General features: G+C 40.6%; 1 protein-coding gene across 2 annotated transcripts in view; it reads left to right on the plus strand.

The window, feature by feature from the left end:
- ZFHX4 (zinc finger homeobox 4) overlaps positions 1-14,240 on the plus strand; it is a 183,732-nt gene that overhangs the window by 164,967 nt on the left and 4,525 nt on the right. For both annotated transcript variants that reach the window (XM_028518599.2, XM_036031037.1), the window contains exons 7-10: positions 836-969; positions 1,184-1,384; positions 1,883-2,000; positions 2,506-7,899. In XM_028518599.2, the coding sequence (XP_028374400.1) occupies positions 836-969; positions 1,184-1,384; positions 1,883-2,000; positions 2,506-7,899 (5,847 nt within the window). The remainder of the gene's footprint in view (positions 1-835; positions 970-1,183; positions 1,385-1,882; positions 2,001-2,505; positions 7,900-14,240) is intronic.

Below are 14,240 nucleotides of genomic sequence, written 5' to 3' on the forward strand. Positions count from 1 at the left end.
TCACTCCCCTCCACCCTGTACACTCTCTCCTACCCACATCCCCCCCCTTTAGTCGTGTCCATGTGTCATATTTATAAGTTCTTTAGCTTCTATATTTCCTATACTATTCTTACCCTCCCCTATCTATTTTCAACCTACAATCTATGCTACTTATTCTCTGTAACTTTTCCCCCTCTCTCCTCCTCCCACTCCCCTGTTGCTAACCCACCATGTGATCTCCATTTCTGTGGTTCTCTTCCTGTTCCAGTTGTTTGCTTAGATTCTTTTGGTTTTGCTTTAGGTGTGGTTGTTAATTGTGAGTTTGCTGTCCTTTTACCATACATGTTTTTTTTTTTATCTTCTTTTCTTAGATAAGTCCCTTTAACATTTCATGTAATAAGGGCTTGGTGATGATGAACTTCTTTCACTTGACCTTATTTGAGAAGCACTTTATCTGCCCTTCCATTCTAAATGAAAGCTTTTCTGGATAGAGTAATCTGGGATATAGGTCCTTGTCTTTCATGACTTGGAATATTTCTTTCCAGCCCCTTCTTGCCTGTAAAGTCTCTTTGGAGAAATCAGCTGACAGTCTGATGGGAACTCCTTTGTAGGTGACTGTCCCCTTATCTCTTGCTGCTTCTAGGATTCTCTCCTTCATTTTTACCTTGGCTAATGTAATTATGATGTGCCTTGGTGTGTTTCTTCTTGGGTTCAACTTCTTTGGGACTCTCTGAGCTTCCTGGATTTCCTGGAAGTCTATTTCCTTTGCCAGAATGAAAAGAAAATCATAGAATCTTTCAAGTTTGACATTGTTAGTCTTTTGAAACTGACGTATTCTACTTTTGTGGGGGGTCAGGAATAATCACACCAGAAAAGGAGCTAAAAGTCAGTGTTGCAGGGGTGAACCAGCCACTCCTGTTGGCAAAAGAAGAAGATGTCACAACCAAAAGATCAAAACCTTCGGAGGACAATAAATTCTGTCATGAACAGGTAACTGTGTTTTTTTTCCCCTTTGCTACATAAACTTGTTTCTTTTTAATTTCTTTTATCATTACTACAGGCAGTTTAAGAGCCCCAAACAATTCTGTCCTGTTAAAATGTAGACCTTGTGATTGGCAATGAATTAACCCTTGGTATTACCACTAATGCTCAGAAGTCTTCAGAATAACATTAACATTTGCCATGTTTATTCAATGTTTTCCAGTTCTATCAATGTCCTTATTGTAACTACAATAGTAGGGACCAAAGTCGTATCCAGATGCATGTCCTGTCACAGCACTCGGTGCAGCCAGTCATCTGCTGTCCCCTCTGCCAGGATGTTCTCAGCAACAAGATGCACCTCCAGCTGCACCTGACACATTTGCACAGCGTGTCTCCAGACTGTGTGGAGAAGCTGCTTATGACAGTAAGGACACCAAATGTTGATGCACATGTGGCATAATCTCTGGAAAAGTAACAACACAAAATCCGTAATTATTGGTCAATAGAAATTCATTTCTTCTTCACGACTTAAAGCTGTCTCATAGACTATGTTATAGAAATCACGGTCAATGGCCCATTTGCTCTCTCTTTTGCTTAGGAAAATAAACAAATATGATACAGGCATAGATTATTCAATAATGTATTTACAGCCTTATTTTTATACCTATAATGTCAATCAAATGAGTCAGGTGGACACGTTGCCTTTCAAACTATCTTGAGTATTAGTATAAAGAAAGAGACTCACAAAAACATTTTTAAAAAATAAAGGAGTAAAGCATTGCAATGGCATTGATCTGAAATTTGATGGGATAACAATTGTCTGCAAGAGCCACAAAAATGTCATGCTACTGGCCAAATGGGGATGTGGCATTGTCTGTGATTTCTGGGTTATATTTGATGTGAACCCTTTGTGTTTTCACAGGTGCCTGTCCCTGATGTGATGATGCCAAACAGTTTGCTACTGCCAGCAGCCACCTCTGACAAAGCAGAGCGGGATACACCTGCAGCCGTCACAGCTGAGGGGTCTGGGAAATATTCAGGTATGTTGACCTGTGACCAAGGTCTGAAGAAAACACATGTCAGGGGTTTGAATTTGTGGTAGTGCTCCAAGATTATTACTATCAAAGAGTTAAAACTAAAGCACAGAGGAAAAAGTATTCTCAGAGACATAGTTTTCAATGCATATTTAGCATCTATTATATGTCACAGCTCTTGGGGGTCCCAAGTGTCTATGACCAACAATATTCTGCATCTTCTAATTCATGAACACTAAGGTATGGCCCTTGGTGTTACATTGATTACAGCATACTATAATTACCTTTGACTGTTTTTCTTTCCTATCCAGAAATTCCTTGAGGTCAGGGGTGATTTGTTATTCACTTTTGTATCTGCAGTGCCTTGCACAGTGCTTGCAACATTGTAGCTGCTCAGTAACTTTTTCTCTAAAGAACCAATTAAGCAGAAACCTTTAGAGGCTCTAACAATATTTATAGGCACCTAGTCCTCCTTCCTGTAAACAATGTGTTTGTACTCTCTCCTGTACAGGTGAAAGTCCAGTGGATGACAAAAGTATGTCAGGTCTTGATGATTCAAAGGTTAGCATGGAAATAAAGAGTGAGGAACAGAAACCAAGTAAAGAACCCATAGAAGTGTCTGAGTGGAACAAAAATGGGAGTAAGGATGTGAAAATCCCTGACACCCTGCAAGATCAGCTAAGCGAACAGCAGAAGAGACAACCCCTGTCTGTTTCAGACCGCCATGTATATAAGTACCGCTGTAACCACTGCAGCTTGGCTTTCAAGACGATGCAGAAGCTTCAGATACATTCCCAGTATCATGTGATTCGGGCCGCAACAATGTGTAATCTCTGCCAACGTAGTTTCCGTACATTCCAGGCTTTAAAAAAACACTTGGAAGCAGGCCACCCTGAACTGAGTGAAGCTGAACTCCAACAGCTGTATGCTTCCTTGCCTATGAATGGTGAACTCTGGGCTGAGAGTGAAATGATGGCCCAGGATGAGCATGCCCTTGAGCAGGAAATGGAGAGAGAGTATGAGGTGGACCACGAGGGGAAGGCAAGTCCTGTAGGAAGTGACAGTAGCTCTATTCCCGATGACACAGGCTCTGAACCAAAGCGGACCTTACCCTTTAGAAAAGGGCCAAATTTTACAATGGAAAAATTCCTCGATCCATCTCGCCCATATAAATGTACAGTGTGTAAAGAGTCGTTCACCCAAAAGAACATTCTCTTGGTCCATTATAATTCAGTTTCTCATCTGCACAAATTGAAAAAGGTGTTGCAGGAAGCCTCCAGTCCTGTCCCCCAAGAAACCAGTAGTGGCACCGATAACAAACCCTACAAGTGCAGCATCTGCAATGTCGCATACAGCCAAAGCTCGACCTTGGAAATTCACATGCGATCTGTGCTCCACCAGACAAAGGCCAGGGCTGCCAAGCTGGAACCAAGTGGTCATGTGGCCGGGGGGCACAGCATTGCAGCAAATGTTAGCAGTCCTTGCCAAGGGATGATAGAGTCCATGAGTTTAGCAGCAGCAAGCAGCAAAGATACCCACTTAGAAGCCAAAGAATTAAACAAAAAGCAAACTCCAGAATTAATCTCTGCTCAACAACCTACACATCACCCAACGCAATCACCAGCACAAATTCAGATGCAACTCCAGCATGATTTACAACAGCAAGCTGCATTCTTTCAGCCTCAGTTTCTAAACCCAGCCTTTTTGCCTCATTTTCCTATGACCCCAGAAGCTCTGCTCCAGTTTCAGCAGCCTCAATTTCTCTTTCCTTTCTATATCCCTGGGACAGAGTTCAGCCTGGGGCCAGAGTTGGGCTTGCCGGGCTCTGCCGCATTTGGTATGCCTGGCATGACGGGCATAGCTGGATCCTTGCTTGAAGACTTGAAGCAGCAGATTCAGACTCAACATCATGTTGGCCAAACTCAATTGCAGATCCTACAACAACAAGCACAACAGTACCAGGCCACACAGCCCCCGCTGCCATCTCAAAAGCCACCCCAGCAGCAGCAACAGCAGCAGCAGGTGAGCAAGCTATTGAAGCAAGACCAAGCCAACCTGGACAGTGCCGACTGCTCAGCCATGAAGGATGTGCCATCTTGCAAGGAGGCAGAAGAGAGTGTGGAAAAGCAAGAAAAACCAAAGCAAGAATTTACAAGTGAAGGTGAAGGACTCAAAGAAGGCAAAGACGCAAAGAAGCCCAAATCCTTGGAACCATCCATCCCACCACCCCGAATAGCTTCTGGGGCCAGAGGAAATGCAGCCAAAGCATTACTGGAAAACTTTGGGTTTGAGCTGGTCATTCAATATAATGAAAACAGGCAGAAGGTGCAGAAAAAGAGCAAAAGTGGGGAGGGTGAAAACTCGGATAAACTGGAATGTGGAACGTGTGGGAAACTGTTCTCCAATGTTCTCATTTTAAAGAGTCATCAGGAACATGTGCATGGTCAATTTTTCCCTTATGGAGCACTGGAAAGATTTGCTCGTCAGTACCGGGAGGCCTATGACAAGCTTTATCCAATTTCACCACCTTCTCCAGAAACGCCACCTCCACCACCACCCCCGGCCCCGCTGCCCCCAGTTCCCCCACAGCCTTCCTCCATGGGGCCCGTGAAAATCCCAAGCTCGGTGTCCACTCCCCTACAAGCTCCACCACCCACTCCTCCGCCACCACCACCCCCACCTCCTCCACCACCACCTCCTCCACCACCTCCTCCTTCTGCTCCCGCACAGGTCCAGCTGCCTGTGTCTCTGGACCTTCCCCTCTTCCCTTCTATTATGATGCAGCCTGTGCAACATCCGGCACTTCCTCCCCAGCTAGCCCTGCAGCTGCCCCAGATGGACACGCTGTCTGCAGACCTCACACAGCTTTGCCAGCAGCAGCTTGGGTTGGACCCTAACTTCTTAAGGCATTCTCAGTTCAAACGCCCTCGGACAAGAATTACGGATGATCAGCTCAAAATCCTGAGGGCTTATTTCGACATCAATAATTCTCCAAGTGAAGAACAGATCCAGGAAATGGCAGAAAAGTCGGGCCTCTCTCAAAAAGTTATTAAGCACTGGTTTCGCAACACACTTTTTAAGGAAAGGCAGAGAAACAAGGATTCACCATACAACTTCAGTAACCCACCTATAACAGTTTTGGAAGACATACGGATTGATCCACAGCCCTCCTCCTTAGAGCATTATAAATCTGATGCTTCATTCAGTAAAAGGTCTTCTCGAACAAGGTTCACTGACTACCAACTTAGGGTTCTACAAGACTTTTTTGACACTAACGCGTACCCCAAAGATGATGAGATAGAACAACTTTCCACTGTGCTCAACCTCCCAACCCGGGTTATCGTGGTATGGTTCCAGAATGCTCGTCAGAAAGCACGGAAGAGTTATGAGAACCAAGCAGAAACAAAAGATAATGAAAAACGAGAACTGACTAATGAGCGGTACATCCGAACCAGCAACATGCAGTATCAGTGTAAAAAGTGCAATGTGGTATTCCCCCGGATCTTTGACTTGATTACTCATCAGAAGAAGCAGTGTTACAAGGATGAAGATGACGATGCTCAAGATGAAAGCCAAACCGAAGACTCCATGGATGCCACTGACCAGGTGGTATATAAGCATTGCACAGCATCTGGCCAGACAGATGCAGCCAAAAATGTCATGGCCCCTGCAGCTAGTTCTGGCTCTGGAACAAGTACCCCTCTGATTCCATCACCCAGACCAGAACCTGAGAAGACATCTCCCAAGCCTGAATATCCCACAGAAAAGCCAAAGCAAAATGACCCCTCACCCCTTTCTCAAAGCACCAAGCCAGCCCCACACTTAGCATCGACCTCCTCAGACCCACCACAGGCCTCAGTGGCCCAGCCTCAGCCCCAGCCACCCAAACAACCCCCACTGATTGGAAGACCTCCCTCAGCCTCTCAGACCCCAGTCCCTTCCAGCCCACTGCAGATTTCCATGACTTCTCTCCAGAACAGTCTACCTCCACAGTTACTCCAATACCAATGTGATCAGTGTACCGTTGCCTTCCCGAGCCCAGAACTCTGGCAGGAACACCAGCACATGCATTTCCTCGCTGCTCAAAACCAATTCCTTCACTCTCCATTCCTGGAGAGGCCCCTGGATATGCCCTACATGATATTCGACCCTAACAACCCCCTGATGACCGGACAGCTGCTGAGCGGTTCTCTGTCACAGATGCCACCCCAGACCAGTGCCTCCCACACCACAGCTCCCACCACCATCTCTGCTTCCCTGAAAAGGAAACTGGATGACAAAGAAGATAATAACTGCAGTGAAAAGGAGGGAGGCAACGGCGGTGAAGACCAACACCGCGATAAACGCCTGAGAACCACTATCACTCCTGAACAACTGGAAATACTCTATGAAAAATACTTGCTGGATTCCAATCCAACCCGAAAAATGCTTGATCATATCGCCCGGGAAGTAGGGCTGAAAAAAAGAGTTGTGCAAGTCTGGTTCCAGAATACACGAGCCCGAGAAAGGAAAGGCCAGTTCCGGGCGGTGGGTCCGGCCCAGTCTCACAAACGGTGTCCCTTCTGCCGAGCCCTTTTCAAGGCCAAGTCAGCCCTGGAGAGCCACATCCGCTCTCGGCACTGGAATGAGGGAAAGCAGGCAGGGTACAGCTTGCCCCCAAGCCCTTTAATATCCACAGAAGATGGGGGGGAAAGCCCACAGAAATACATTTATTTTGATTATCCATCTTTTCCATTAACTAAAATTGATCTATCAAGTGAGAATGAATTAGCTTCAACGGTGTCAACACCTGTGAGTAAGACAGCAGAGTTGTCACCCAAGAATCTGCTGAGCCCTTCTTCATTTAAAGCAGAATGTTCTGAGGATGTTGAGAATTTAAATGCCCCTCCTGCTGAAACTGGGTATGATCAAACTAAAACTGATTTTGATGAGACGTCATCAATTAATACAGCCATTAGTGACGCCACCACTGTTGATGAGGGCAATGCTGAAGTGGAAAGCACCATGGGAAGTTCTGGAGATGCAAAGCCAGCTTTATCGCCTAAAGAGCCGAAAACTCTTGACACTTTGCCTAAAACAGCAACCACACCCACAACAGAAGTCTGTGATGAGAAATTTCTCTTTTCTCTCACAAGTCCCTCAATACATTTCAACGATAAAGATGGTGACCATGACCAAAGCTTTTATATCACAGATGACCCTGATGACAATGCTGACCGCAGTGAAACATCCAGTATTGCTGACCCAAGCTCCCCAAATCCTTTTGGGTCCAGCAATCCTTATAAATCCAAAAATAATGATCGACCAGGTCACAAGCGTTTCAGAACCCAGATGAGCAATCTTCAACTCAAGGTTCTCAAGGCGTGCTTCGGTGACTACCGAACTCCAACCATGCAAGAATGTGAGATGCTGGGGAATGAGATCGGTCTGCCCAAACGTGTGGTCCAGGTGTGGTTCCAGAATGCAAGGGCCAAGGAGAAGAAATTTAAAATCAACATAGGGAAGCCTTTCATGATCAATCAAAGTGGGACAGAAGGCACCAAACCAGAGTGTACCCTGTGTGGGGTGAAGTATTCTGCCCGTTTGTCCATCAGAGATCATATTTTCTCCAAACAGCACATTTCAAAAGTGAGGGAGACCGTTGGGAGTCAGCTTGATCGGGAGAAAGATTACTTGGCTCCGACCACTGTTCGGCAGCTGATGGCACAGCAAGAACTTGACCGTATTAAGAAAGCTTCAGATGTGCTGGGCTTGGCAGTGCAGCAGCCAAGCATGGTAGACAGCAGCCCACTCCACAGCATCAGCCTTCCGGCAACCTACCCAGGGCTCCCTGGCCTTCCTCCAGTCCTTCTTCCTGGAATGAATGGTCCATCCTCCTTGCCTGGATTCCCACAGAATTCAAACAGTAAGTCACATCCAGGGGAGTCAGTCTAATGAATTGGTAATATTAGGCAGCTGATCACATGTGACTAAGAACAGGATACCTTTGAATCTCTTTTCATTTCAGTGAGTGAAGATATTAAATTATTTGAAATATGGATTTTATTGTCTATAGTTAATAAGTAGGAAGTAAGTCTACCTGAATATATGCAGAAAAATAAAGACTGCCTAAGTCATAAATAAATTCATTATTTATATCATTGCATTTATATGTCTTAGAAATATTCCTTTGTAATCAGTTCAGTACTGATTTCAAATGGTGTTTTAGCACAAACATGTTGCTTAGTATTTGTTGTACATATTAAGAAAGTGAAACATTAAATAATGCATTTATTGGTATCTGAATTTATAACCTTTCCAAGGGATTTCTTTTTATTTGTTTGTTTTTATTTTCCCCCACATAAGTGCCAGGAAGTTCAAAAGTTAAGGGCTTCTAGACACAAGAATTTATCCATGTAACACCTAACACATAATAAAGCTTATATTTAAAGTTTAACAAGTAACAATATGATTTCTGGGTAATTTTCAATTTGGCATTTCTATAAAATTTTTATTATTTTTAGCATCCATTGTTGTTTGTTATTTAAATAAATTTGCAACCTTAGAAATATGTTAATATTACCCCATGCCCTTCTACATTCAGCCCCACCCCAGCCAAGGCCTGTAATTAAGTCAAACAAACTTATAAAGCTTTCTGAGACAACCCCAGAAGACGATTCCAATTCTGTGTTCATAAAGAGAAATGAAATTATGTAGGTTCAATTTTATGAATAGGTACAGGTATGCAGTTCTATTAGGTTAACAAAGTTGAATACAGTGTGCTAGACAATCACATAGCCAATCAATTAAGAAATGTTAAATGTTTTATGTGGTATATAAGGGTTATGTATTATCCAAAATAGAAATAGAAAAAAATGGTTCTCTTATAATTTCTTCTTTAAACTAAATTTTATTTTTCAAATTAACAGTGACTTTTTTTAAGGGGAATTTTGACATTCTGAAGAGACTTATCTAGGATTAACTAATTACATATTTCTAGAAAGTTTCCAAAACACCCAGGAGAGCTTTTTCATTTACACAAATAGGACTTTTACATAAATACCAAACTTTTAAATCTCACCCCTTTTAATAAAAACCAAACTTGACATGTGAATTTAGGAAGATATTCCCACTTTAACTTTTACCTCAGGACACATAAAAACAATGATACCAAATGTCCTCTTGGCTGTGGCCAGCTCATCTGGTTCCCTGTCCTGAGTGATGTGTTGGCATTGGAGAGAAGCAGGAAGGGCCCACACACAAATGAACAGCCTAGGAACATTGTTGCAGTGCCCCTTTCTTGAACTATCATACCTGTGTGTTCCCCCCAACAAGACTTTGGGCTTATATATCTGGACATTCTTGGAGCATTAAATATCAGAGCTACAATTACATGTTTTGTCTGTCCATTTTAATTGTCAGATAAAATTGTTTTAAGAATAATTCAAAGGCTATTTTTTGCATATAAATGTATTCATTTTCTAGTCCTACTATAAATATCACTAATTATTAATTGATGCATAGAAAAATATGTGGAAAAACGTGTTATCAATGATAAAACATAAAGTTTTTCCACATAAAGTCTGATGTGAAAAAGCTCTATGAACAGTGATGTACAATTTATAGTTGTGTAGAATATTAAATAAAATATTATATAGCATTAATATTAGAGTAACATTCAGAGTAATATTAATAGAGTAACATTTGGTATTTTACATGCACTGAGAACAGTTCAAGTGTCTGTGTCCATGGTTGTTGCTGCCTCAGTAGTTGCCCCTCTCAGCAGTGGCCAGACCATCTTGTTTTTCTCCCCACTGGATCAGAAGTCTTTGCTTGGACAACAGATCCTTCTCTGACTATCCTACATGAGAGAAAGTGATAAGGGAGGAGAGAGATGATGTTTATGAAATACTTAAACAGCATAACCTTTCCTCTCATTCTGCTCAGCATAAATACAATGTATATCCTCCCCTGAAATGTGGGCACTGTTCATTGACTATCAGAGTCATGGGGAGACGGATAGGCAGGTCTTCCTTAGCCAGCGGTATCTTTAAATGCATCAGACGCTGAGAAACTCAGCACTAGATGGATCTGTTGCTTCCTAAAATCAGGAACCAAAACAGACTGGATAGTGTTATAAAGAAAAAAAAGTCTGTGAACGTACCTACTGCAATTTGCAGTTTCTCTGGAGTTAGATTTTTAGTTTTTGATAGAGTTTAAACATTAGTATAACAGAACCACCAGCATGATCCCATCTGAGAGCCCGAGTTCCTAACTTCCCAGTTCACATATTTTTAGGTTAATTTACTTGTGGTGTGGAATGCTGAGCATTTTAAGCACCTCGCAGAATGGAGCTGTGGTTCTCCATCTTTTTATCATCTTTCTACTGTATTATTTCTCATCAAGCAAATACTTCCTTCACCTTGTGGAAGAAATAGACATACCAGCTAGGTGAAGTCAAAAGGAGAAAATTACTTCACAAATAGAATATTTCTGTACTTGTCACATGGTCCAGGTTTTTGTAATAATTTATCTATGTGGATAAAGTTTGAGAATATGCCATGTTCATCTTGGGCCCATTTTAATGGTATTTTAGTTGTAGGAAAGACTTCATTTCAAAAATACCCTATCCCTTTGGAAGTAAATTTGAAGGTTTTGATCCTAAGGAAATCAGTAACAAGGAATTCCATTTAAATGAGAGGTGGTGTAAAGTAATAAGTCTGATTCCAAAGGCTACATCTTTGAAGGCTACACCATGAATTGCAATGTACATGTTCAGTTGTAGTATTTATCAACCTCTAAATTTCCTGATTTTAAACATCCATTTTACTCTTTTTTGTATGGAGGTGCTGTTTGGTTTCCCAGCTTTATGGCTCACGAAACTTCCTTGCTTTACTTCCACGAAATCCTCAAATTATTTAACCTTTCAAGATAATGAAGGAGACCCTTTCAAGAGTAATGTACATCATGTGTGCCTTCATTTTTAAATAAAATGAATTATTTTCTGCCTAAAAAATTTTCCACATTTGTCTTTTTCTATCATGATCATGTGCAAAAAGGGAAAGTAGAGAAGAAATCACAAGCCTGTACACCTGGAAAAAATTAGAAAACTTTAAATTGACATTTTATCCTTGAGGATGTTAGCTTCCTTTGGCATTTTGCTCAAGATAAAAAGAAAATTGATTTTCTACTTTTAACATATAACTTTATTGTTTTAAGCAGTGTCTGATTTTTAGATGTTTCATTAGTGTTTGGAAATATTGCCCAACCCAATTCCTCAAATGGAATGTCAGTATATGCCTTTTGCATTTTTCTCATACTTCAATGCAATATACTAGCACATTTGAGGTAAATCTAGATAAGAGTAAGTCTTTAATAATTTTATCACAATTGTCTGTGGCCCCCTGTCCATAATTAGTTTTATTTTCACCTCAAAAATAAATTTTCCTGTTAGGAGACCTAGATCAAAGGAACATGGGAAAAGGACATCCAAGTTCAGGTGAGACAGGCATGTTTTTGTGAAAGCATTGCTTTTGGGAATAGGCAGCTGTTTCAAGGAAACAAAACCAAGGAAAATTATGGTAGTTAGAGATTATCTGAAGATAAACTTTAATCTCTTAGTGAAATTTCAAAAAATTGGAGTAGGAGCTAGGGAATGGGAAAGAAGTTATCTTATTCTGCATTGTGATCACTGCTCAGTTTTTCTCTTCTGTTTCTGGTTTCCCTTTGTCAGTCGGCTTCTAAACTTTTGACTGCAAATTTTTACATGTTTTCTTTTACTAATAGGTCTGATGTATATTGTTCAGTATCCTGAATCTGAGTCTCTTTTCCTCAAATTTTTACTTCACAACTGATTATTTACCTCAGCTTAATTCTCAAGATATTGATTTCCTAGAAATCCCTAATAGTTTTTTATTATAGTAGTTAGGGTTTTAGAAGACTATTGTTTGACTTCATTGTATGACTTTTTACCTCATTTTATGACCTCTAGATAGAAACCGGTGGACTCCATATTTTGGTAACACCTAGTGAATAACCATTGGTCCATCTTACCTTTTAACAACCATTGGTATTATTTTAAGTCTCTTAGTTACTCAAAATTTGACTATAATTCTGATGACACAGATATATGAGCTGGCAATTTTAGATTTATGGAAAAAGCATGGAGGGAAGAAGGCTGAATTATTGAGTTGAAGTCTCATTATACCAGACTTAGAAGTAAGGTTGGCATTATGAATAGGCAAAGAAGCTTGCTACCAACATAGTGTCATTCTAACAATGTGAAGAAGGCTCTTTTGTACTTAGTAAAGCATTTTCCACCTGAAACACTCATGCCTGAAATTCTGTAATTAGATAGTAATTTCTTTGACCTAATATATTATCTTCTGTTAAACATAAAATAGTACAGAGTATCATAAAATCAGAACAACATAGTGGAAAGAAACCTCAAATTATCTAATGTGGTATATATGAAGCCTCTTCAGAAATAGCTGTATTTACATCTTTGGTTCTTTCTTGCAAATACAAATTTTTGCAGAAGAAAGTTGAAAGAAGAAGACACTAGTCATATTAGTGTAGGAATAAAGGCCAGGGAGTTGAGGGTTTGGGTCCCCAAAAGCAACTCCATAGTTTCCCCTAGGACTAAGTGTAAGTCCCAGGAATCAGAGAAGTTTATCATATTAAAATGGATTAAAGATCAGGGAGTTTATTCATTCATTCCTGCCATACCCTGAAAAGCTTCCATCATTTTCATTTAAATTTATTTCAACTGTATCAGCTATCCTTCTGTAAGGATGTGGATACTGTTATCAGTTTCTCCCTGAAATTCAATGTTACTTTCAAGGTGGGGCATGGTTTTTTGTTTTTGTTTTTGTTTTGTTTTGTCTTGTTTTGAATATTTGCAGCTCAATGAATCAATTTTCTTACTAAAAAAGAGAAATTTTTAGTATCTATCCCTACTTACCATTGAGGATATTGGGAGACTATTTTCTACCATGATGGTTATTCCTTAGAGACTATCGCTGAAACTACAGAAGTCATCAAAGCAGGTCAGAGAAGAGTTGGGTGTGGTAAGGTTGCAAAGGAGAGCAGCTGGTCATAAGCTAAACTAATTGAAAGTGATATGATAATGATTAGGGTGAAGTTGAGAGTGATGTTAAGGATTTCAGAGCATCTTGAATTTTAAGCTAAATCTAAGAAAAGTTTCCTCAGCTGGATAAAGACCAACAAAGAAACTGACTTTTTTTTCTAGCTATGGAAGTAGAAGCATGTAATTTTTGTGCACTTAAAAAAATTTTTAAACACTCAAATGCTGCATTTAGCATGCAGAAAAGGAGACTCTGAGCAATAGTAAAAAGATGATTGTCTTAAATCTATAATCATTCTCTACAACTATGTACTAAGCTAACTCCATTCACCTTTCCCTGGTTAATTCCCCTGTAAGCCTATTAGACCTCCATCTCAGTCCTTGATCTCATCATTCAGTGATGAGCCTTCTCTCAATCAAGATTGAACCACCACCCACCCAGGCTGTTCCTTTTGCAATCAACTTTAGTTGACTCCAGAAAACATGTTTCAGAAAGGCACAAACTTTTATAACTCCCTTTTCTATCCTGAGCTGATATTTAGTTTCTCACCCAACTACCCAGCTCATAAAAATGACTTTGTAATAGGTTATTACCAACCACAACATTAGATTGAGGACTAGAAACCTAACAGAGATCTCTTGCATTACAATAGGGCTCATACTCTACCCCACATGAGTCTGCCTACTGAGCACTGAATTCCCCTTCTCTAATAGGGTGAAAATCATTTTTCTGTACAAGTAAACCTTGCAGAAGCATCATGTTTTGGGTGTGATAAAGTTGAGCATTAATATATTCAATTCCTATCAAGTACTCTGTTAGGCACATTGCCAGGACAGTAATGAGTAGCTTAACTTGCACCCTGAAAAATGAAATCATGCTTAACCATACCCAGTCCTCATCATGAGTAGCTGTGACTTCACTGCTGTTTGGTTTTTGATGTCTTCAGTGGTCATTTTACTATTGCTATTTAATTAGCTTATGACCTTCTTTATTCAATGTAAACGCATTTGTCTGCCAGAACTTAGGAAGATGGGTTTCATTTTATTTGATAGCTAATTACTTTTAGTGAACATGGTAATTATTAGACTGCTCAAGTGAAGGACAAGTGGTTCTGCCTTCCCAGAGGTATAATAAAAATTGGTAAAAATGAATAACAGAGTAGCGATCTTGCAAAGTGTAA

Source organism: Phyllostomus discolor, chromosome 7 (assembly GCF_004126475.2).
Source record: "Phyllostomus discolor isolate MPI-MPIP mPhyDis1 chromosome 7, mPhyDis1.pri.v3, whole genome shotgun sequence".
Taxonomy (NCBI): Eukaryota; Metazoa; Chordata; class Mammalia; order Chiroptera; family Phyllostomidae; genus Phyllostomus; species Phyllostomus discolor.